Consider the following 26,681-nt stretch of genomic DNA (forward strand, 5'->3'; position numbering starts at 1 on the left):
CATTTTGTTATGTCAAGTGATCCATATTTATAGTGACTTGGAGCTACATTTCAAGATTCTTACAATTTGGTCACTGTGATGTAATTTTACATAATTCTCCTACATGCATCCTAAGCTTTATATTATTCCTTTGATATGCTACACATATAGTTTTGCTTTTATACCTCTGTCTTCCTATCTAAGTCCTACATTTCCTTTAAGGCGTGTTCCAATGCCCAAGCAGATATTTGGAATTTAGAGTTACAGGTTGTAAACAGAAGTGAAAACAGTGAATAAGGATAGAGACAACCCATGAAAAACCTAAGATAAACTATAATTTCTTTTTTTTTTTAAAGATTTTATTTATTTGAGAGAGAGAGCGAGAGGGAGCATGAGCAGGGGGAGGGGCAGAGGGAGAGGGAGAAGCAGACTCCCCTCTGAGCAGGGAGCCCAACATGGGGCTTGATCCCAGCACCTGGGATCATGACCGGAGCTGAAGATAGATGCTTAACCAACTGAGCCACCAAGGCGCCCAAGCTCTTATTATTTCAATTAATTAGAACAAAAGTCTTGATCAATTAGAGATGTATAGTGTGGTATGTGAAAAGGATGCTCAATTAGTCAAAAGCTGTAGGTTCTAGTATGGTATAGTTATTAACTTAGCTATGTGATCTTGGGCAAGTTAATTTCTGTGGATTTCAATTTCATTTTCTATAAAATAAGACAGAGTAGATCAGGAAAGGCAAATATGTGACATGTGTACAACCATAGACCCACATGTGCTCATTATAGCTTACTACTAACCAATTACAGGGTTTTCTCTCTGAGCCTACAGCTTTAGAACCTTTTTGAATGTAGCATTCCTGGTGGTCTCTATCCATTATTTAGAATTAGCTTCTGAGATAAAGCTTATATGTCATTCCTGGACAAAGTCACTAAGCTTTCTTCCCAATCCAAAAAAATTCTATCAAAAAATAAATGAGGTAATCTCCCTATTAGTTACCCTGACATGGCTTGATACAGAGTTTACAGAAATATTAAATATAAGTTGAAAAAAGTTACCCAAATTATCTCATAAGCTGTTTAGAGTTAATATCTTTTTTTTAGAAAGCATCCAGAATTAAATATATTTTGGTATTAACATTCATTTCAACTTGAAAATTAGAATAAATATTGTCAGTGTTATATTGATCAAATACACTAATTAGGCAAGTTTTGTCTATTTATCTGAAGGAATAGGAAAAACGTAAAAAAATCCCTCCAGCTATCTATCAAAAACTGAATACACGTATCTTATTCTAAAAGGATAAATCAAAAGCTTCTCTTTACTTACTTGTTGAGAAAACAAACAGTAGAACTGATATAAAAATTGGGGTGTGATAAAGCACACATTCTGAAAAACAAGATTAAATGGAAATAATTAAAATATTTGGGTCTGAAAGAGAAAAGATTTCTAAAAATAGCTATTAAAGAGCCAGAAACACAATTCCAGTTGATATGGTAAGTAGAAGATCTGCTCATAAGAACTTGTCCCATTATTTAAAAATGTCTAAAAGAATTCTAAGCAGGATCACAAATGTCAGAATGAAAACACCTTGGACTCTTATTGCTAAGCAATGCCATATTTTGAATTTACAACTTTCCAGCTATTATTCAATACTTTTCATATATAATACAATAAGTATAGTTTATTTATTAAACTTTAGGCTACCATAGCTTTAAAATAAAAAATATTTAAAACAATAAATGGAACTAGGAAAACGTCTTTCCATTTCAATATACTTATATCGCAGCAAAAGCTAATAAGGTAGAGAAAAACTGCCATCATCATTTATTAGCAATATGCAATCTACCTGTGTTCTTTCATTGGGTTGTAGCTATTATTTATAGAATATATGCAATATAGGATACTCTGGTGTACTAAATGTCTTGGTACTCAGGAGCTCCTAACATGGGTTCCACTGAAGTTCACCTTCCCCAAAAGGGTTAAGAGATAAAACAGTATTTCAACATTAGTTTTCTTGTAATCCTATGTATTTTACGTTATGCATTTAAAGCCCCTTTAATAAGTAGTTTATACATCTCACGAGACTACCAAAAGGTCATTCATGGCACAAAAAAGATGAAGAACCTCTGCTTGAAACCACTGTATTGGACTTAAATTAAAACTTATTACTGGTTCAGGACAAAATAACATGAAAGAAATAAAATTAATTACATTCTAATTTGCACAGGATAAAATGTATCAATTTTAAGTGTGAATTTTGATGCTGACAAATGTATATACCCATGTAACCACCCCCACAATCACATCAGAGAACTTCTCTATCATGCAAAGTTCTCTTATATCCCTTTCCAGTTGGTGCTATCATCTGAACCCTTGGCCTCAGGCAACCACTGATTTGCTTTCTGTCAGTAAACATTAGATTTATGACAAAAATCTTGATATATTCCACAAAACTGTTATTTTTACTTATAGAAACAATTTTTAAAAGAATAATTTGAATGGTAACCACGTATCTTAAATTGAAACCCGTATTACTATGTCAGTAAACGATTGTAAAATATCTCCATGAAACTCACCTTATAAAAAAAATACTGTACAAGGGTAGCTATTCTAATATAATAAAAATGACCATGAACAAAAAGCAATTTGGAGAGGAATTTAAATCTAGCTATTGCATAGTCACTGTTTCTTGCAGCTTGTCTTCCTTCTTTACCCATGATTCCTATAATAAAGAAGACAAAACGGCAAGTTCACTGATAACTGTTAAGTGTGATTTTCATAATTTATCTGTAATATCTTAATTATCTATAGCAGCTGAACCTGGACTTAGGATCACTATATCCTAATATATAGCAAATAGTAGATTCCCAAAAGGCTGTTCGACTTAAATCAAATAGGTAATTAATACAAAGCTACAATATATACTAGGCATGTAACATCAAGTTTCAAAGACTCAGGATATAATAAAATACAATTAATATAAAAATAATATTGAAAGTTCAGGATCTAATAACATCGTTTTACACTAATAGACACAAAGTACTAGTTAACAGATTTCTAATGGAGAGAAATGCTATAAAACAGCTTTAACTTTGTTATTTCCAATGAACATAAAAAATATCCAAACTGAATGATTTGAACCTAGCAAAAATGAGCATGTTTAATGGTTTTAAACTTTCACACACAAGTCAAACAAAATGTGCTCTTTATTTATTGAACTTATTTAAAAAGGAACCCATGATTTTGTTCATTATTGGATTCAACAGGCAAGAAATTATTTCAATAAATATAACTGGAACAAACATAGAGCAAACAAAAAGACTTACAAAAATTGTATGTAAGGTCTGCTAAAAATTCCTGTATCACTAATAAAAGCTATCACACTCATAACTTTTTATCTTTCCACAACTGTACCTAAAAAGTTACACATGAAATAGCAATTCACCATATTTAAATGTCTATGTGCACACTCTGAACAAATGCCAACTATATATATATTTTAAATGTTTGTGACAATATTGCTCCCTACTTGTTTCTTATCTAATTGAGATGGGACAAAATGTGCTTTTTAAAAGTGTACAATATCACTTAAATTAGTATATAATTTTATCTGATAAATATGACTACATTTTTAAGGTTACAGTAATCTTTTAGGTTTCAAAAGAGTTATTGCCAAGTTTGTTTTTTCAATCTGCAAACAGCTTTGAAAAATCATTTTTTAAAATTATAATTTTTATTTTTGTCATAAAAGGATTAAAATTTTCCAGAATGTATAGATAAAGATAATTACATTTATAACACCTAGAGAAGACCACTATTTTTGGTCTATATCATTTTAGAATTTTTCCTTCTGCACTTTTTAGTGTGTGTTTAATATATATATAAACAAGTGTACAAAATGAGATTATTTGTTTTGTAATCTGCTACTGTCATTTAACACATTATGGACATTGCTTATACTGTGTTTTTGTCAACATATTCATTTATTTTCTCAAAAAAAAATTCCTGGTTGCATAATTGCCAGGTCAATAGGCACACATTTAAAATTGTTATACATAATAATGCAGGGCATACCAATTTACACTCCCACTAATATTGTATACAAGGATTCATTAATTCTATACCTTTGCCAATTCCAGGCTTATCATTTTTTGTATTTTTTGCCAATCTCATAGGCAATTTTACTTGTGTTTTTTGATTAGTGAGACTGAACACTTTTTTCATGCATTTAGTATTCATTTTAGGTATCTCCTTTTGTGACAACTGATGACTTACATCCTTCCACATATTTTACCAAAGTGTTTTTCTTATACTCCTTAACTTGTTAAGACCTCACATACTAGAAATATTATTTTGCATCTATTTTGCAAATGTTCTTTATTAGTTTCATGTTTAAAATTTGCATTTGGGGGTATTTACTTCTGCCAAACATACTGATCTCTTCCTTTACTTCCTTGCTTTCTTTGATATTTTTACTAAAAAGATCCTTCCATACCTCAAATTACAAGATTACTCATTAAATCTTTTCTTCTACTACTTTTTGTGGTCTTCAAATTTTTTTTTAAAGATTTATTTATTTATTTGAGAGAGAGAAAGAGCATGTGAGCAGAGGAGGGGCAGAGGGAGAGGAAGAGAATCCCAGGCAGGTTCCTTGCTGAGCATGAACGCAGGGTTTGGGGCTCAATCTCACAGAGCCTGAGATCGTGATCTGAGCCGAAACCAAGAGTCGGATGCTCAGCCACCCAGGCACCCCTCTTTAAAGTTTTTCTAAATCTTTAATCCATACAGAATTTGTTTAGCTATAAGCAATGGAAAGGAATCCAACTTCTTTTTTTCCCTGAATAACCAAACCAGTTCTATTAATATTTTTTTATCAAATAATGTCTCCCTACTTATTTGAAACATCTCCTTTGTTATGAACTAAATTTCCACATGTTTTGAATCTATTCTGTTCACTGGTCTGTTACCAGATTAGAATCAAACTGTTATATTGTAGCTTTTTATGCTTTAATGTATGGTATAGGAAATTATTATCAAATTGTTACGGAGATTTATGGGAAATGACAGTATACAAATTAGAAAGAAAATTTAGTTATCATAATGAAGAGTTAAATTAGCCCAGAGTAAGGAATTGATCTGAGAGCTACCCTGGAAATATTAGAATTGAGAACTACTTCACAGGACATTATAGAGGTGATTCCAGAAGAGGAAAGCCTCTTTTCTAACTCTAAAACTTTAACTACTTCATTAAAAAGCCTTCATACTTTTTACCTTTGCGTCTCTATTTGTAAAATAAAGTTATTTAGGAAGACAGGTCAGAATACGGTTTAAATATAAAATGACTGCTAAACATAATGAAATGATATTAGTAATCTAAATCCAACAAAAATTTTAGGCAAAAATAGAAAAGAAATTAGAATAAAGGTTGTCAGAAAATTATTTGAAATTTTATATTTATTATTATAGTTTAGTATAATTTCTTGTTTCTAAAATTGTCATTAGAATGAGTTGCAGAATCTTTAGATTGAAAAACAGAGTAAATAATAATAACACTCTAAAACAAAAAATTGAAACCATGAGGAGTTCTATGTAAACCACAAATTTAGAGTTTAAAAATGATGAAGTAATGTGAGAAAGTACTTTAAAAGGTACAAAATGGCAAGTAAAAATAAAATTACTTTATTATGAAGGAGAACTGGCAAAGATAAAATTCACTAACATGGTATTTATTCCCTTGAAAATTTGTAATTAAAGTATCCTAGGGATGCCTGGGTGGCTCAGCCGGTTAAGCGTCTGCCTTTGGCTCAGGTCATGATCCCAGGGTCCTGGGCTCGAGTCCCGCATCAGGCTCCTTGCTCAGGGAGCCTGCTTTTCCCTCTGCCTGCCACTCCCCCTGTTTGTGCTCTCAATCTCTCTCTGACAAATCAATCAATCAATCAATCAATCTTAAAAAAAAAATCCTAAGTATTGGGCTTAAGTATAATGGGCTTCTGAGGGGGATACACTGATATATTACTACATTGCATTCATATATTTGATATTGCACTTTTGCCCACAAAAGTAAAATTCAAAATCACTAAATAATTATACCAACTTTAAAAAATTCAGGAAAAAAATTAATCACCTATGCCGACATGTGCTTCTTGTATCATGCTTACATCATTAGCACCATCACCAACAGCCAATGTTATAGGTTTCTCAGGTGAGATTTTTATCAGTCTTATTACCTGAAAGATATACAATTAGTTATTTATTATAAAATTTCAATTTTCTTATATTAGATAGTCATTTATCTGAAATGACTGTTATAAGAACAGTTGAATAATGAAAAAAATTAATTTTGTATTAGACAATAATATGCACTGGGGTTCATTTTCTGAGATGTTAGGAATGTCTTTCAGAAATGTCATAGCAAAAGAGAATATTATCTTTGGATTCTAGGATGGGAAGCAAGAATCTTAAATACAGCTTAAATGTGTAAAAAGCTCAATAATAATTGTGTTAGAAAATAATTACACATATAATTAAACTTTGTCAGGCAAAATTTTCTCTTTCTCAGGAAATTATTCTTTCATTTAAAGTAAAGATAATTATTTTCTCTTGTCATAAAATCTAAAGAAATTTTAAAAAGCAACCAAGATTAAATTTAATAAAATCAAAAGAAAGGTTTCTTTGGAACTCTTGAACATACTTAAAGAACCTAGGTATTAGCTCTGTTTGGTCTCCAGTTTTAGTCTCCACAGACTGGGGTACATGAATTGTAACAATATATATTGGCATTTTAACAAAATCCCATTAAGCCAAAAAATGTTGATGTCTAATTTATTAGACCCATATGAGAAACAAGCAGTGTGTAGATGTGGATTTCAAAGGATATTTGTGAAAGATACAGTATAAGACCCAAATTTTAAATCAAGAGTTATAAAAAATATCTGTATAGGCTTTCACTTGAATCACAGCTGAAATTTAAATATTTTTTGTATATAGCTTTAAATCACAAGAACTGACTTTTCAACTTTTTACTAAAGTTTCATCACTTTATAGCCACTTTTAACAAAGAGAATGCAGGAATAAGCAGAGAACCACCTGAAGTGGAAGAACTGAAGTCTAACAGCCTTTCTCACAGCTAAATAACTTATGAAACTATAGTATTATAGTTCAATTTGTGTCTCAGCAAAATCACAAACTGATACCCATCAAAGACTTTGTAGGTCATTATGAATAGTTGAAACTAATATTCACTCTGAAAATTCCAAAGGTCTGATAATGCACTTGGTTAACATTCAAAATATGAGAAGTGACTGACTTAGTAACATTCATATACTACTTACTACCAAATAGGACTAGATAAAGCATTAGCCTTAAAGAATACCTTCACTTTTTTTTTAAAATAGGCTCCATACCCAGCGTGGAGCCCAATGTGGGGCTTGAACTGATGACCCTGAGATCAAGACCCGAGCAGAGATCAAGAGCCACCCAGGAACCCCCAAGAATACTTTTAGATCTAAATATCTTTCTGTAATGTTTTATAACACAAACATACCTTTGCTTTTTGCAGTGGTGCCATACGACAGCACAATACAGCGGAACAATTTCTGCAAACTTCCATAAATAGTTTTTCATGCTCCCTGAGTGCAAGAGACAGGCTGGTCCCATCCACCACCAGCCCGTGCTGAATCACATGATCCTCTTTAATTCTAAGAGAAAATAATTATACCCTCTGTTAGATACATCGAAGCCATATTATTTATAGTTATTTAGTAAATAAAAAATTCTTACAAAAAGATGGACCATTTACCCATAGGCTTTATTGTTACAAAACTGATATGCCAGGGAAGAAACTAAGTTATGATTACCTGAAAGCTGAAATTAAGCAGAACTGAGAGTGACTGATGTGAGTAACACAGATGATACTCAGTTTTACAATGAATTGATACAGAGATAGTAACTATATTTTCTAAAATGTGAATTATAACATATAATCAGAGGATACTTTCCCTATTTTTAGTATGAAAAATCTTATAAAAATAAAAACATTATTAGTTATACATTTAGAAAATCCTAATTTTAAAAAATTAAATGCAATCAACAATGCTCAGGAAAATTCATGTGCTAGACTTACCATGTGAGCAGGAAGGAATGAAGGAATCAAAACTGTCTTTTGATATTAACCCCTTCTATGTAACACCAGGTATTACCATGGTGGAACATGGATAACACCTCTCTGTGGGCATATGCTATATGAGTACCACTCAAAGTATGATCTGATTACTGACAGCTGGGCAAACTGTTGCCAGGAAGAGACAAAAAGCTTGCATCAGTATGTGAATCAACTACAATACTGGGCACATTATTTTGTTCAACTGTTTCTCCCCATTCTACCTTAGTAATAAGACTTTTGTGATAAAAGAAGCAGTGTCTAGATTTATATTCTGCTGCAAACTCCTTTATGTAGTTGAAGGCCAGCACTCAAAGTAGCACTGTGCTACATCCATAAAGAAAATACTATAGCTCACCACTAGGTTCACAGTATAGCAGACTGCTACTGAGAAATATCCCTCCATTTTTTTTTTTTAACTTGGTGCCTTGTTTTTTAAATTGAATCTATTTATTTAAATTTTATTTAAATTCAATTTATTTAAATTCAATTAATTCATTGTATTATTAGTTTCAGAGGTAGAAGTCTGTGATTCATCAGTCTTATATAATACCCAGTGCTCATAACATTGCAAGCCGTCCCTAATGTCCTTCACCCAGTTTCCCCATCCCTCCACCTCCCTCCCCTCCAGCAATCCTCAGTTTGTTTCCTATGCTTAAGAGTCTCAAAAGTTTGTCTCCTCTGATTTTGTCTTGTTTTATTTTTTCCTCTCTTCCCCGATGATCCTCTGTTTTGTTTCTTAAATTCCACGTATGAGTGAGATCATATGATGTCTTTCTCTGACTGACTTATTTCACTTAGCATAATACCCGCTAGTTCCATCCACGCCATTGCAAATGGCAAGATTTTATTTTTTTGATGACTGAGTAGTACTCCATTGCATATACCACATCTTCTTTATCCATTCATCTGTCGATGGACATATCCCTCCATTTTTATTCCATTTTCCCCAGCTTTGTTGAGATACAGTTGACATTTAACATTATTTAAGGCATGCAACGTGACGATTTGCTACACATATATTGCAAAATGATTACCACATTAGGTTAGTTAACACCTCAATCCCCTCATGTAATTACCCATTTTTTTAGTGTGGTGATAAATTTAAGACCTACTCTATTAGCAATTTTTAAATATATAATACAGTACTGTTAATTATAGCTATCATGCTGTACATTAGAATCCCAGAAATTATTCATTTTATATATAAGCTAAAGGTTTGTACCTTTTGACCATCATCTCTCCATTTCCCCCATACTCTGGCCTCAGACACCACCATTCTACTCCGTTTCTATGAGTTCAGCTTTTTTAGATTCCACCTGTATGTATTTGTCTTTCTTGGTCTAACTTATTTCACTTAGCATACTGCCCTCAAGGTCCATCCATGTTGTCACAAAAAAAATTTCCTTTTTTTATAGCTGAATAATATTCCTGTGTTTAGTTACACACACACACACACACACACACACACACACACACACACTTTTCTTTATCCATTCATCCAAAAACAGATACTTAGGTTGTTTCCATTCTTGGCTACTGTGAAAACTGCTGCAATGAACATGGAGGGGGGTGCAAATATCTCTTTGAGGTAGTGACTGCATTTTCCTTGGATATATATCCAGAGGTGGCACTGCTGGATCACACAGTTCTATAGGTAGTTTTCTGAGAAAACTCCATATTGTTTTCCATAGTGGCTATACCCTCCATTAAATCAAAAGTGAGAACACTATCAAATGAGCAACAAGCTATAAAAATATATTTATCAACAGATTTTAGTCTTATAAAAAATCTTTTATGAGCTAAAATGATGTCTTTCACAGTATGCCTTATCACCATTGTGTTGCACTGTAACTAATAAGTGGTGAACAATTATCTTTTACAATGTAAAATTTTAAAAAATGTATTTTTGTTTTTAATTGCCCAGTATCTGAAAGCAACACCACATTTACTGTTTTTCCTCCCTACCGGTCAATCTTTACTTAGCAACCTGTGCTCCCTCCAATGTGTTCAGTCTAAGCACTGCCTGAGCAGAAGTCTCAGAAGAAGGGGGTAGCAAGCAGCCAACAGGGGGAGAGATCAGATCAGTTTTCCTCTGGAACCTTCTCAAGGCACACTAAATTAGGTTTTCTCTGGACAGGCTTTATAAGTCACCATATTACCTCACTATCCATGAGATATTTATGAACGATGGGAAAGCATCTCACAGTTCTGGCACATAGTAGGCAGCATCTGTTCATCTCTATAGCTTCATGTCTCAATATTTCCCATACCCTCTTTTCCACCTATTGTCTTCTCTGGCCATACTCAACTACCATCACCTCTCTCTCAGCTCTGGAAATTTGCATATGCTGCCCCTAATGCTTTTTTGTGTTACTCTCTGACCAGTTAACATTTCTTTTGGGAAACAACAGAGTCTTGAATTTTTCCACAGAGCTCTGTTGTCTAGGCTAAGCTTCCTTCTTCTATCTACCCACAGCTTTCTGTTCTTGCTTGTTACAATCCAGTTGTGATAGGTCTAGGACAATATATCCACTTCTGTTTTTCCTATGCACTGTAAGTATTCTGAGAGTAAACAATATGCCTTATATGACTCTGTATTCCAAATTCTAGATAGCAGACCATCAATATATGTTTGTGAAGGAACATGGGTATATAAACTAACACTTTCAAAGGTATGGAATTTTTTGTTCTACCCAAGATTTTTAGAACAGACATTTCCTGGAAGCCTGTAAATCAAAAGCCTATCGACTTCTCTGGTTATTTCAGGAAACATATTCTACCAAAAAGATGATATATCTAAAAATATACTATAAACTTCATATAGCAAGCCTAAAAAAAGACTGTAGTGTTTATAATATAGCTTTTGAACAAAAAGGGGAAAAAATAATATCCATTAATCTTAACAGATTCACTAAAAGCACATATATAGAAGACTTGAAGAAAACATTCTAAAATACAATAATTATCTTTAGATGGCTGTATTATTATGTTATGTTCCATCATATCTTTAACTTTTACTTTATTTTATTATGTATGTTAGTCACCATACAATATATCGTTAGTTTTTGATATAGTGTTCCATGATTCATTGTTTTCGTATAACACCCAGTGCTCCATGCAGTATGTGCCCTCCTTAATACCCATCACCGGGCTAACCCATCCCCCCACCCCCTCCCCTCTAAAACCCTTAGTTTGTTTTTCAGAGTCCATAGTCTCTCATGATTCGTCTCTCGCTCCGATTCCCCCCCCTCCATTTTTCCCTTTCTTCTAATGTCCTCCATGCTATTCTTTAAGTTCCACAAATAAGTGAAACCATATAATTGACTTTCTCTGCTTGACTTATTTCACTTAGCATAATCTCCTTCAGTCCCATACATGTTGATGTAAAAGTTGGGTATTCGTCCTTTCTGATGGCTGAGTAATATTTCATTGTATATATGGACCACATCTTCTTTATCCATTCATCTGTTGAAGGGCATCTTGGCTCTTTCCACAGTTTGGCTATTGCGGACATTGCCGCTATGAATATTGAGGTGCCTATGGCCCTTCTTTTCACTACATCTGTGTCTTTGGGGTAAATACCCAGTAGTGCAATTGCTGGGTCATAGGTTAGCTTTATTTTTAATTTTTTGAGGCATCTCCACACTTTTCCAAATTGGCTGTACCAATTTGCATTCGCACCAACACTGTAAGAGGGTTCCCCTTTCTCCACAACCTCTCCAACATTTGTTGTTTCTTGCCTTGTCAATTTTTGCCATTCTAACTGGTGTAAGGTGGTATCTCAATGTGGTTTTGATTTGAATTTCCCTGATGGCTAATGATGATGAACATTTTTTCATGTGTCTGTTAGCCATTTGTATGTCTTCTTTGGAGAAGTGTCTGTTCATGTCTTCTGCCCATTTTTTGACTGGATTATTTGTTTTTTGGGTGTTGAGCTTGAGAAGTTCTTTACAGATCTTGGATACCAGACCTTTATCTGTAGTGTCATTTGCAATATCTTCTCCCATTCTGTGGGTTGCCTCTTTGTTTTGCTGACTGTTTCCTTTGCCGTGCAGAAGCTTATTATCTTGATGAAGTCCCAAAAGTTCATTTTTGCTTTTGTTTCACTAGCCTTTGGAGATGTTTCTTGAAAGAAGCTGCTGCGGCCGATGTCAAAGAGATTACTGCCTATGTTCTCCTCTAGGATTTTGATGGATTCCTGTCTCACGTTGAGGTCTTTCATCCATTTTGAGTTTATCTTTGTGTGTGGTATTAGAGAATGGTTGAGTTTCATTCTTCTGTATATAGATGTCCAATTTTCCCAGCACCATTTTATTGAAGAGACTGTCTTTTTTCCATTGCATATTTTTTCCTGCTTTGTCGAAGATTATTTGACCATAGAGTTGAGGGTCCATATCTGGGCTCTCTATTCTGTTCCATTGGTCTATATGTCTGTTTTTGCGCCAGTACCATGCTGTCTTGGTGATCACTGCTTTGTAATAAAGCTTGAAATCGGGTAACATAATGCCCCCAGCTTTGTTTTTCTTTTTCAACATTTCCTTGGCGATTCAGGGTCTTTTTTGATTCCATACAAATTTTAGGATTGTTTGTTCCAGCACTTAGAAAAATGTCATTAGAATTTTGATCGGGATGGTGTTGAAGGTATAGATTGCTCTGGGCAGCATAGACATTTTAACAATGTTTATTCCTCTGATCCATGAGCATGGAATGTTTTTCCATCTTTTTGTGTCTTCTTCAATTTCTTTCATGAGTGTTCTGTAGTTCCTAGAGTATAGATCTTTTACCTCTTTGGTTAGGTTTATTCTGAGGTATCTTCTTCTTTATCATTTTCAGCATTTTTTAAATGGACACTTATTACTTTTAAAATCAGAATTAATATTTTAGAAAGCATATATAAAGTAAATGATTCTGAGCAATTAATTTCTATGTTTTAGGGAGTTCTTGTTGACATTATGGTACTTAAATGTTTAAGCAGCCACAATGGTGTTGTCGCTACTCCCAAGCTATAGTATAATTACCTAGATCAACCCCGTTTTTGAATTCCAAACAAAGAACCTTCTGAGAGTTGTACTGTCTCTTTAAAACATTCCTTAAATAAGTTTTCCTTTGGTGAAATTGAGTTTAGTACCACATCAGTGCCTGCATATCAAATGTGAATAAAGCTCTGAAAATACACTGATAACTGTGGCACAGTCTTTTCACATTTCTTTTTCTGTATTAGCATCACAAGACCACAAATGACAGGTACCTGTAGGAGACCTAAGATACCTACATATGAGCACCCCTGCTGCTTAACGGAAGCAATCCTAATTTACTGAGAAAAATCAGAATGTTAAAGGGAGCTCCTAAATAAAGTTGATCTGACTACAAAAAACAGACTTAGAAAAAAAGAAAATGAATTTAGAGTGTAAATACTTGGGTAATTATCTCTGAACAATAAAATGCAGATTCATTTTCCAGTTTAGTCATATAAACTAGATCAAGATTTGGCAAGTGTTTTCTGTAAAGAGACAGGAGTAAATATTTCAATTTTTGGTTTTGTGAGCCAAGATATTAAAAGAGAGAAAACAGATTTTGACAAAAATTTTTATTGACTAAGTAAAAAAATATAGTAATACTAATTGAGCACAATTTTGTAAATAACATAAATCTACCAATGAGAAGAATGGAAATCTTTTCTTTGGGGGTGGGAGGATAAAATTTGGTTAATTGGGGTTTAAAGTTAATGCTCCCTATCATCAATATCAATTGCAAATGTCTACCTCTTAATGATGATCTATAACGAGATTTTACATTTTAACACAATAGAAATATCTTTAATGAGATTTTATATTTTTGAATATGTCTTTTCAAACGGGTAGTATATTAATGTGTCACTATTGTGTAAGAACTGTTGAATCACAGACCTGTACCTCTGAAACAAATAATACATTATATGTTAAAAAAAAAAAAAGAAGACAGTAGGAAGGGAAAAATGAAGGGGGGGAAATCAAGAGGGGGAGACGAACCATGAGAGACTATGGACTCTGAGAAACAAACTGAGGGTTCTAGAGGGGAGGGGGGTGGGGGGGATGGGTTAGCCTGGTGATGGGTATTAAAGAGGGCATGTATTGAATGGAGCACTGGGTGTTATACGCAAACAATGAATCATGGAACACTACATCAAAAACTAATGGTGCAATGTATGGTGATTAACATAATAAAATAAAATTAAAAAAATAAAGTGTCGTCTCCCGGCTGAAGCCCAGGGGACCAGAGCGAGATGCAGGGACCATGTTCCGACGCAAGCTGACGGCCCTCGACTACCACAACCCGGCTGGCTTCAACTGCAAAGATGAAACAGAATTTAGAAACTTTATTGTTTGGCTTGAAGACCAGAAAATCAGACACTACAAGATTGAAGACAGAGGTAATTTAAGAAACATCCACAGCAGTGACTGGCCCAAGTTCTTTGAAAAGTATCTCAAAGATGTTAACTGTCCTTTCAAGATTCAAGATCGACAAGAAGCAATTAACTGGCTTCTTGGTTTAGCTGTTAGACTTGAATATGGAGATAATGCTGAAAAATACAAGGACTTGGTACCTGATAATACAAAAAGTGCTGACAATGCAGCTAAAAATGCAGAGCCATTGATCAACTTGGATGTAAATAATCCTGATTTTAAGGCTGGTGTAATGGCTTTGGCTAACCTTCTTCAGATTCAGTGTCATGATGATTACCTGGTAATGCTTAAGGCAATTCGCATTTTGGTCCAGGAGCGCCTGACCCAGGATGCAGTTGCTAAAGCAAATCAAATGAAAGAGGGCTTGCCTGTTGCTTTAGACAAACATATTCTTGGTTCTGACGCAGGAGATGCAGTTCTTAATGAAGCTGCTCAAATTCTGTGATTGCTGCATATAGAAGAGCTCAGAGAGCTACAGACAAAAATTAATGAAGCCATAGTAGCTGTTCAAGCAATTATTGCTGATCCAAAGACAGACCACAGACTGCGGAAAGTTGGAAGATGAACATTTTAGGATTTCAGCTTCTCACCTACTTAATACAACTGGGAACCATGTATGCTCTGGCATGTGTTTGGAAATCAAATGTCACATTTTCAAGGGAAGAATCCTAGAAAATTGACTATGTTCTGAAGATTTACCATCATTGCTTTTTCTTTAATAAAGTTCAGGAAGGTGGAAAAAAAAATAAAGTGTCACTGATTAATAAATACAATACCATCTAATTTGATAAAATAATCAATATTTCACTGTGCATTAAAAGTATATTAAAAGTCCATTTTTCTTTTGTTTGGACATGATGGATAAATACTGATAATAAAAATGCAGTAAAATGTCATAGGGCAATATGGGTGGCACTCAAAACGCTACTGATTTAGAATGGTGTCACTGTAATCTGCAGTAAATCAAGCAGCAGTGAGAAATTATAAAAGTGCTTCATAAGGTCTCTGTCACAATTATCCAACCAGGCTATCGTAGTGTAAAATCTTTTACTGATGATATGTAAATGAACTAATGTGCCTGTGTTTCAACAGAACTTTACTTACAGACGTTTAAATGTGAATTTCCTAAGTTTCACATCACAAAATATTACTCTTCTTTAGGTTCTTTCTCTTCCATTAAACAATGTAAAAATTATTTTGAGCTCATGGGCTATAAAAAACAGGCAATGGGCCATCTTTGACCCATGAGCCATAGTTTGATGACCCTTGAACTCATCAGATAATTACATTCTTACCTTCTGGCAAGCTGCCTCAATTGTTCAGCACATTCGCCGTCTGATTTCTGGTTTATAAGTTCAAGGATATTCATGGTTCTGTGAAAATGTCCACATGATAAACTCACACTAACAGCTGTTTCATGTTTATCACCAGTTAGTACCCATACTTTGATACCAGCCATTCTCAATGCTTCAATAGTTTCTCGAACTCTATCTTGCAGCCTGAAAATAAAAGAAACAACATTAGCAGTAGAGAATACATCTTTGACCATTTTAAATATAAACCAGATAGTACATGTAAGGTAAATTCTAGACTCCCTGACTTAAAAATGTTATAGTATAGTGATATAACTGATTTTTTTCCCACTAGGGAAGAAAAAGGAATAATCAAATTAGTGATCATCTGGTTAATATAACATCTATAACTTTATATTTTAAGAATTTATCTTCAAAGTTGATTTTTATAGAACCAAACTAAATATATGGTCTTCATAAACTCGTATTTAGAAAGTCTTAAATTTGAAATTAGATTTTTCTCTTTTTTCATAAGAAAATTTTTTGTATCAGTAGTTTAAAAATCAAATTATGGACAATAAAGGATGATGTAATTTCAGGTAAGTCTCAGAAATCTCATGAGGCCAAATGAAAGGTAAATGAAAACCTAAATTTTAAAAAATACAAACACTCTTAGTAGAGACAGGTGGGTGGGGAACAAAGACTAAATGGACCTCAAGGAATTCACAAACTAATGAGAAGAAAGTCTTTAAAGAAATAATTGTAATGTACTGCCACAAAAACAACATAGAACTATCTACAAAACATGAATACTTCACAAAGAAGAGAATTTTTAATCCTATTAGTGGTAAGGAAAGGTCTTACTGGAGTGGGGGTACTATCTGAGCTATACTTTGTAAAGACATTCACAAATGGATAAAGGAAAAATTATCCAGGCAGAAGGAACAGCCTTGCCAAAGAACAAAGGCACAAAATAGAATAGTTTTAACTACAGTTGTTCAGAGAACTACATACAGCTTGGTACTGCTGAAGCAGAAAGTGGAAGCAGGCAGTGGTGGGAAATGACGCTGGAGAATTAAGGTGAGAAATGACACTGGAGAATTAAGCAGGCGTTTAAAGCCTCTGTATGGCACACTGAGGAGTACTCTAAAAATTCAAGCCTATAGGCAAAACTGTACATAGCAGAATTCTTTCATCTATTTAAGATATCTGGCTAGAGTAAAAATTGTATATACTGATTGGGAAAAATAAGGCTTTAACTCTCTATTTTGATTTAAAATACATTATTATAGGATGTTAATAAATGGAATTTATGTCATAAATTAGAAATACTTGGCTAAGAAAATTCTTACATGAGAAAAAGGATATTGCCTGTTTGATGCTTACCTGTCTTCCACTGCTGTAGCTCCAAGTAATATCAGGTCTTTCTCTATGAACTGGAAGACATCTGCCAATTTCTCTTCCCGTTGTTGCAAGGCAGTCCTGGCTTCAAACAGACGTCTATCTATTTCCTCATACTCTTTAGATGTCAACTGTTTATAGGCCATGCACAGAGTTCTCAGCCCTTTCTAAAACAGAAAAATTAAAGACAAAAATTGAACAAAAATAACTAATGGGAAATCAAGAAGTCACTGAAATAAACTGAGGATGCCTTACCAAAAATCAATCACAAAATTTAAAAAGTACTATCATTTAGTAATAGGAAATAAATGAAGTGTCACAAAGCCCTCATGACCTGAGTTATGGGACGCATACTATCATAGCTCTTTTAATTTCTGATGCGTTCTCAAAAGTTGCTCAAAATAATTAAAGTTTTTAAATTGTAGCATATTAAAGCCTAGACAGGATCATAAAGATTATCTCACTGTGGTTTTAAAACTGTTTTACCTGGAAAGTCAGAAAGTTTTATAGGGGTAACTTCAGGACTGTCAAGAGAGAGGCAGCCCCAGGTTCTACTCTTGTTTTAACACTTACAAATCCACTTTTATATACTTCATAAGAAAATTTTTTAAGCAAAGGGGACCATAATTTCCTGAGAGTTTATGGTATAATGAATTTACAGTTCAAATAATAAAGTCAAATAAACAATACTTTCTATAGTCACCAAATGATTTTAAACTGTATCATTATATAACTTCACTGGTGAAATAGAATTACACAACACTTAGGAATATATATTCGATTATCTGATTCTCCTGGGCATAAATTTTTCTTAGGTGCTACTATTTGAAAGTTGGTATCTACAGCTAAGAGCTATACAAGTTCCTTCTCTTACTGTACATTCTCCTCAGAAAAACCCAAAATAAACATATTTTTTAAATGTTTTATTTATTTATTTGACAGACAGAGAGAGAGAGAGACAGCGAGAGAGGGAACACAAGCAGGGGGAGTGGGAGAGGGAGAAGCAGGCTTCCCGTTGAGCAGGGAGCCCGATGCGGGACTCGATCCCAGGACCCTGGGATTATGACCTGAGCCGAAGGCAGACGCTTAACTGACTGAGCCACCCAGGCACCCCCCAAAATAAATATTCTAATAACAGAACTTGGAAAAGGTACATTTTAAAATACTACATGATACTATTCAGATTTCTAAATATTGATGTTCCTTGATTTACAAATGACCCACACCTATAAATAACTGTTTTTCTTAAACAACAGTTAAGGGACCATGAGAGTTATTAATATAGGAAACTAATTCATTTTAAAACAAATATTTACTGAATGCCAACTATGTGCCAGTATTGTTCTGGATTAAAATGAGTGTAAGGTAGAACAATGTCTCTGTTCTCATGGATGTTACAGTGTGATAGATGAACCAGATCATAAACAATTAGGAAACAAGTAATGGGAGAAAATAAACCATATGTAAGTAAAGGAGGCAGGTGGGTAGAGATGAGTATAGAGCAATCATTTACAGAAATGCAGAAATGAGAGATCATGAGTTCTTAAGAGCTGCCTAAAAATTTTCCTCTTCACATGAATTGTAGCACTGTGTTTTCGTAAGATTCTCCTATGTTCTTCTAGTAAGAGAGAACTAATTCACAAACCATAAAATTTACTCCTTTAAAGAGTACAAGTCAGTGGTTTTTTAGTGTATTCACAGAGTTGTACTATTACTACTATCTAATTTCAGAACATTTTCATCACCCCCAAAAGGAATCCCATATCCATTAGCAGACACTTCCCTTTTACCCTTTCCTCTAGCCCCTGGTAACCACTAATGTGCTTTTTGTCCCTATAAATTCCATTATTGTGGATATTTCATATAAACAGAACATGGGACCTTTTGTGACTAGCTTCTTTCACTACGCATAGGAATTTTTCAAGGTTCACCCATGTTACAGCATATGAGTACTTCATTTCTTTTAATGGCCAAACAACATTCCATTATATGAATATGACATACTACTTAATCCATGCATCAGCTGATGGACATTCAAATATTTCCAACCTTTTGCCTATTTAGGAATGCTTTTAACTTTTTGTGTGAACATATGTTTTCAGTTCTCTTGGGTATATAACTAGCAGTGAACTCCTGGGTTATATAGTAACTATATTATTCTATGTTTTATAAGGAACCGTTAAAGTATTTTCTAAAGTGTTTGTACCATTTATAATCCCACCAGCAATGTACAAAGGTTCCATTATTTCCACATGCTTGGGATTCCCCTATATTCTTTAAGTAAACTCCTCTTTTTAATATATTAATTTGAATGGTCTTTGCAGCCAAAAAAGCCCTGGCTGTAACAGTTTCAAAGAAAAGACTTGTATTTTAGCAGGTTAAAAGTCAATTTTTAACCAAAGAATGTAGAAGCCAACACATAATGTAACAGATCTGCAGAAATTCTATACTTTTTGATAAATTACTAATGCAAAAATGAAGCCTTAAATCTTTCATATGTATATCTTTTAGAGTTTTATATATCTTAGAGATTTACACTCACCAAAGCAAATTCATCTACATGAATTCTGGTTTTTTCTATTTCTCCACCTACACATTTAGGAAGAATTGATGATTCAGCTCCTTTAGCAAATAAAAGCTTCTCACCTAAAAAGAAAAATCAGTTATCAAACTCTTAATATTAGATAAATAAAAATTCATAGAAGTTTAGATAGGTTACCTGAAGGTGCCTGAACAATTACACTCATTCTCCTACGATCTGAATCAAATTCGAGAATATGAAGCAGTTTGTACCTAAGGAAAAAAATAAGACCAAAAGCTTACTTTTTTTGAATAATATTAAGTGAATATTTGAAAAGAACACCTATAAAAGTAAGATTTAGAACAAGAAATTAATCTCAACTACATTTTCAAGATGGGTTATGAATCATTAATAACAACACAAGATAGAAATAGAAGGAACTGACATTTATTGAGTACTTACCAAATGCCATGTACTTTACATACCTTATGTCATTTAATACCCATGAGAACCAAAGAAGGTAGGTCTTATCTCATTTTACAGATGAGGACTATTAAACTCAGAAAGATTAAGTAATTTTCCTAAAGTCAAATAAGCTTGTGAGTGGCACAGCAAGGATTGGAATCCAGATCTGCCCAGCTTCACGTTTTTCTCACTAAAAAAGGTAATTGATTCTCAACCCTCTTTTCTGCCCAAACATACCTAAGAAATATAACACACTCACATTAGTAACAGAGGATTATTATAGCAGTGATTCTGAACCTGACACGGTGAACGTTATATAGAGGTGGGGGAACAAATGCCTTTATAAGGAGTAGTAAAAGAGTGTGTGTGGATAGGTCAGGTGTGGCTTGAAGTTTTCTGGATAGATTTATATAGTGATATACATACATAATGATGTATACATCTCAAAAAAAAAAACAGTGGGATGATGGTTCATAAGTTGATGAAATGAGCTAGACAGGCTTCTACATGAAAATAGCAAAGAACGAGCTCTATTTTAGTTTGGAAAAGCACAGTTTGGAAAGGGACAGCTGGAGTTGACATATGACTGGAATTGGTAAAACCATGAAAGGTATGAATAGAATAGGAATGGACTAATTTATCAAGCAGTGTAAATATTGGAAATAGGCAGTTGTTCCTTAATGTTTGAAAAATAAAATCATAGGAAATATGAAGAAATTTTTATTTATAGAAAACTCATGAAACTCATTACCCCAGGAGTGTATAAAAATAAACATATGAGTAAATTCAAGAAACATTAAGCTAAAATACAAACGAAAGAGTCAGAGTAGGATATTGTTATTACTGTGATGAAGTAAACATAGTATTAGATCATTCTAGAGCAGGGGTCAGTAAACTTTTTCTATAAAGGTCCAGATAGTAAATATTTTAGGCTTTGCAGGCCATATATGGTCTCTGTTGCATTTAAAAAAAAAACAAAACGAAAACAACCTCTCAACAACGTAATGAAGTTTGCAGGCTGTATAAGCCAGCTGTAGGTCAGATATGACTAATGGGCCATAGTTTACAGATTCCTGTTCTATATTAAATACATAGAAAACTACAGTATAGAAAAAAATTACCGTTCCAGTTTTCCAAGTGTTTTAACTTCCATAGTTTCTTCAGAATTGCCAATAAATACAATGCCAATTCTAGGAATTAAAAGATAAAGAAATATAAGATTTAAGGATGATATTTCAAGTTTCATAATATGTCATTATAACTTAGCATGAATAAAAATATTTAAAGTATACATTTAAGATGTATTTTAAAATGTTTCTTTGAATATGGCATTGTTTTTAAGAACGTGAAGAATCAGAGTAGGTTCAAAACAATACATACACAAGTATTTCTCACAAATTATATTCTTTATATTTCGTAGTAACCAGATTTTTAAAGATCTCTTCAAAATATGATTCAATGCAAGCCTGACAACAAAATTAATAACATATATAAAATTCTCATTTACAATTTAAAGTGCACTTCTACCTTATGTGTTTATGAATTTTGTCTGACAATTTAAACTAATTTTCTAGTATATGCACATTTTCATTTAAAAGGTGTTTTTCTGAAGATTTGGAAATTAGATCAAACTACCTTGCAGCAGCTTCCACTAAAGCCTTTTCATCTGGTGAAGATGCATAGTATTCCAACTGGGAGGGTGCAAAGTTGGACTGCCAGGGACCATCACCAATGCCATCAGTCTGAGCATTGCTAATCTGTACAGTGTGACAGAGACTGACTGCTTTAAAGAAGAGATCGTGTTCTTTAATCTGTAGAAAGATAATATTCTCAATAAAAATACCATTACCAAGTAACATTTAGTAAACTGTAAGCAGAATTCGAAAAAATGTCAATAAATACAGTTAATAATTTGGTTATCTTAGATCTACAACAGGAGTGCTACAATCCTGAACTGCCTGAATGCTAGCTGGTTGCTTCTGACTCCACAGAGTAAAATTGCTTATAACCCTTCAACATAAGAGTATCTTTTTAGGAAACATAGCCAAATTGTAAGTAAAGATGAAAACTCTTCTGTGGAAAAAGTGAGATCTCAAAAAGTATTAAATACATTTAAGTTCTATTTCTTTTTTTTTTTTCCCTAGGCAAAGAACTTTATTAACCTTGTTTCAAACTTTATTCCCAGGCTTCTTCAGCTTAAATAGCTGCAAAGAATGAATTGTGTATAAGCAAAAGCTGAAAAGAGCTGCAGTGTCCAAGGGGCTTGGGCTTAAAAATATTAGAGATCTAGATTTTATCAGATCCATGAACAAAATTTTAAAAAGCAGTCATAATATAAAATAGCAGCTCCCAGTAACTTCTTCAAGTTTTATGTTCTTCAGAAGTTGACTCAATTCAGTTTGCTTCATTCTTGGAAGATTCAACAAAATTCTCCACAAGATCCGGAACTTCATCATCATCATCCTCTCCGGTAGCAAGTGGTGCTCTTCCATCCACAAGATTGTTTGGGCAGAGCTTCAGCCAGTCTTCTTAAACTAGTCAGACTGTCTGCACCAAGTTGGTTTAAGATACTGGGTAGCATTTCTGTCAGCTGCTTTGTCTCAGCATGGCCTGTAATGGTGAAAGTGTTCGCTGCCAGTGATGCCAAAGTTCATTGGGGTTGTTAAAATGGATCACTGTTCCTTGGTTTGTGAACATATTCACTTCTTCAATACCAGAGATATTGTTTACCCCTACCTTCTTTAAGGAGAACTGAAGTTTTTTATCAGCTGCTGTAGCCGTTCTATGAACCACCTTCTTCTTTCGGCGAGCAGTTCCTTTCCCACCAATGTGCACTTGTGCTTGCAGCTTGGCGAGTTTCTCCTGGTTCATGATAGTTTCTTTCATCTTGTTGGAGTGGAAATGGGACCGCGCGGGGGAATAGGGTTGGCGCTCAGGGGGTCTCGGGCGGACCAGCTGAGATTAGGTGCACACACGCGGGGACGCAAGATGGCAGCTTTAAGTTCTATTTCTTAGCAAAGTCTTCTTTTCTTCTTTACTTCAAGGCAGTAAGGGTTCTCCACTTAGTCTCATTTAAATACTCAGAGAACTAAGGCAGACACATATTAATTTGCAAGTTAAACTGGGTCGTGACTACAAATTCTCAGTGCTGAATCAAAGGATATACATTTCAAGTACATATTCCTTGCCCCACTGACACTTAAATTTTTTCTCCTACCCCAGTAACTACCAAAGAGAATTCTTTCAAATGAAATTCCAATTTATTAATTTAAAAGTTGCTTACCAGTTCACTTTCATTTTCAGGACTGGTTCTAAAAGAAGAACTGGTTGTAAGATGGGTTAAGTTGTTAAGATGGGATAAACTATTAAGGTAAGATAAGCTTCCTTCTGAAGAGTCTGGTGTTGGTCCTTCAGATACAAGTCTACCATTGATTTCTTGGTATTTTATGCCATTAATTGAACATTCCCGAAACTGCATCTCATTTTCTGTCAGTGTACCAGTTTTATCTGTAAACACATACTCCACCTAGAGATGGAAGATAAAAGAAAACAAACTTTTGTGTTTATGGTCCTATGTTAAACAAAAAAACCTTGTCCTCCTCTGTCCCCTAAAGTCAAGCTTACTTACTAACATTAGTATACCGATGCTGAGATTTTTTTATAATCTGAGCACAAATAAATAAAGATGCACAGAAACAAAACAGGATAACATAAAATATTTCAAATCTTTATAAACTTTGAAGTTTGTGGCATTTTTAGGTGCATGTTCACATGTACAGCTGACTGATAATGTGGGATTAATATTTTTTTCCATCTCCTGGATAAGGTGTTTTGAAGCAGTAGGACCAAGAATGATCTTTGAGCAAGGGTGGAAGGGATGCTTAATAACCTAGAAATGTGAAATGGTATGTGGTCCAGAGGAAATGGTACAGAACTGGGATCAGGGACACAAAGTGATAGCAACACAAGAAGTCAGAGATGGAAAGTTGTCTAAGATATTAGATAGATGGAGGAAATTGAAACCAAGGGTAGAAAACAAACTCCAGGGAGAAGGAAAGTGTTTAAATGAAAAAAAAATATTTTAAGATTTTATTTATTTGAGACAGAGAGAGAGAGCACAAGCAGGGAGGAGGGACAAAAGGAGAGGGAGGAGCAGGCTCCCGCTGAGCAGGGAGCCCGATGCGGGACTTGATCCCGGGACCCTGAGATCATGACCTGAGTGGAAGACATGCTTAACCGACTGAGCCTCCCAGGTGCCCCTAAATGAAAATATTTTTTTTAAAAGTAGGTAAGACAAATAATTTTACTACTCTTTTGAGACTAATTCTGGAAAATTAACCCTATAAGAAGGTAGGTCCAAAAAGAGAAGGATGAAATAGTCAAGTCTTGATACAACTAGGATTGTGGTGAGGATTTGATTAATGCAACAGTGATCTGAGAAAGTTATCATTTAAAAAGGGAGGTACACATCACAAGGAAAAACAACAACTATAGACCAATACCCCTTGTGAAAATAAACACAAGCTAAATCTAGGAACATATACAAAAGAGATATACCGTGAATATGTGGGGTTTATCCCTGGAATTCAAGATAGGTTCAACATAAATCAGTCAATGAAACCTACCACAATAATACATTGGTACTTATTCTTTATTCCTTTATTAAAATGATCATCTTCACAGACGCAAGAAAAGCATTTAACAAATCCAATACTCTTTCATGATAAAAACATTCAACAAACTAGGGATAGAAGGCTATTTCTTAAACCTGATAAAATGTATCTACAAAACCCCATAATTAGCATCCTATTTAATGAAGAAAGACTGAATGCTTTCCCTTAAACTAAGTTCAGGAATAAAGCAAAGATGTCTCTTCTTGCCACTTTTATTCAACATTGTACTGAAGGTTCTAGCCTGGGTAATCAGGCAAGAAAAAAGAAATAAAAGGTATTTAGATTAGAAAAGAGGTAAAACCATTTGTAGATGGCACGACTTTGTATATAGAAATTTCTAAGGAATCCACTAAAAAACTACTAGAACTAATAAATGAGTTCAGCAGGACTGCAGAATAAAAAGCTCAACATACAAAAAGGGAGGCAGAGTTAAAACCGGAAAAAATTGTTAGGACCAAGAAATAAAGCGAGAAAATATACCTTAAAGTTCATTTTCTTGCAAATAGTAAAGATAACTACAACACCTGAGATGTAGGAATTCTGCTATGTAAAGTAATAATAATAAAAGCCAATAATTGTACAGCAACCACTATATTGCCAGCACTGCTAAGTGTCCTAACTCATTTAATCCTCTCAACAACTCCATGAGGCAGGTACTATTATTATGTATATTTTAGAGAAAAAGAAACAAAGGAAGAGTTAGGTTAAATAACTTACCCAGTCACAGAGCTAGCAAATGGTGAAATTAGAAATAAAAGAATTATTTTATCTTTGCTATGGGGTATTAAAGACTGCCCACTACTTATGGCAAATGTTGAATTATAAAGATGGATACACAGAGATGTCACTTACCTATACAAGTTAATAAAAAACTTTTAGATCAGAAAGAATAGTAAGAATAAGGTATAAAAAATTATGATATAAAATACATCAGCAGTCAGAGAGAAATAATATTTCGAAGATGATTAGAATAGACACAGACCTATCAGTCATGGAGGACTCTTTAGAATTTAGACAGAGATAAATAAAAGAAATTACTTTGATATTTAAAAATATACAGGGCACCTGGGTGGCTCAGCGGGTTAAGCGTCTGCCTTTGGCTCAGGTCATGACCCCAGGGTCCTGGGATTGAGCCCCACATCAGGCTCCCTGCTAGGGAGCCTGTTTCTCCCTCTCCCTTTTTTTGCCCCCCCATCAAATAAATAAATAAAATATTAAAAAATAAATAAAAATATATATAAAATCAAGTTTTAACTCTTAACTTTAGTTATAGAGAGGGCACTATACACCATCATAAGAGCAGTTTCTTCTACAGTATGGAAATGAAAGGGCACAGAATATGACAAAGTAGATTTCATTGGTATAAAAACAGATAAAAGAATAGAGGCAATAAACATATTATGAAATACTTGCAGGCTTAAAAGTAAAAAGAGAGACTTAGATGAATTATAAATTTTAAAAAGTTATCATTTAAAGTTTCTTATAGAGAGAGCAAGTAGGAGTATATGCATAAACAGTGTGAGGTTCCAGAAAAACAATATTCTAACATGAAGAAAAGAGGAAGAAGGGAAAACTGGGATAGAAAAGGTCAAAGTAAAGAAAAAAATGGGAAAAAAATGTATTCAAAGAAGCACTAAAAACAGGCTATGTTTTTAGGTTTTGAATAGGTGATACATAATTAAAGAAATGTGACATGAATTAATATTTAGCATAAATTACTAAAGTCTCTTAAATGCTAA

General features: G+C 33.9%; 1 protein-coding gene and 1 pseudogene across 2 annotated transcripts in view; one reads left to right on the top strand and one right to left on the bottom strand.

The window, feature by feature from the left end:
- Positions 1-26,681, bottom strand: part of ATP11B (ATPase phospholipid transporting 11B (putative)) — a 124,950-nt gene that overhangs the window by 36,702 nt on the left and 61,567 nt on the right. For both annotated transcript variants that reach the window (XM_025878088.2, XM_073896721.1), the window contains exons 13-23: positions 23,553-23,795; positions 21,905-22,080; positions 21,391-21,459; positions 20,003-20,076; positions 19,826-19,929; positions 17,269-17,450; positions 15,886-16,089; positions 7,530-7,683; positions 6,111-6,213; positions 2,563-2,708; positions 1,313-1,372 (exon numbers count right to left, since the gene is read on the bottom strand). In XM_025878088.2, coding sequence (XP_025733873.1) covers positions 1,313-1,372; positions 2,563-2,708; positions 6,111-6,213; positions 7,530-7,683; positions 15,886-16,089; positions 17,269-17,450; positions 19,826-19,929; positions 20,003-20,076; positions 21,391-21,459; positions 21,905-22,080; positions 23,553-23,795 — 1,515 coding nt within the window. The remainder of the gene's footprint in view (positions 1-1,312; positions 1,373-2,562; positions 2,709-6,110; positions 6,214-7,529; positions 7,684-15,885; positions 16,090-17,268; positions 17,451-19,825; positions 19,930-20,002; positions 20,077-21,390; positions 21,460-21,904; positions 22,081-23,552; positions 23,796-26,681) is intronic.
- Positions 13,834-15,451, top strand: LOC112828847 (RNA transcription, translation and transport factor protein pseudogene; annotated as a pseudogene).

This window comes from Callorhinus ursinus, unplaced genomic scaffold, assembly GCF_003265705.2.
Source record: "Callorhinus ursinus isolate GAN/ISIS: 27379988/994484 unplaced genomic scaffold, GSC_fseal_2.0 scaffold1, whole genome shotgun sequence".
Taxonomy (NCBI): Eukaryota; Metazoa; Chordata; class Mammalia; order Carnivora; family Otariidae; genus Callorhinus; species Callorhinus ursinus.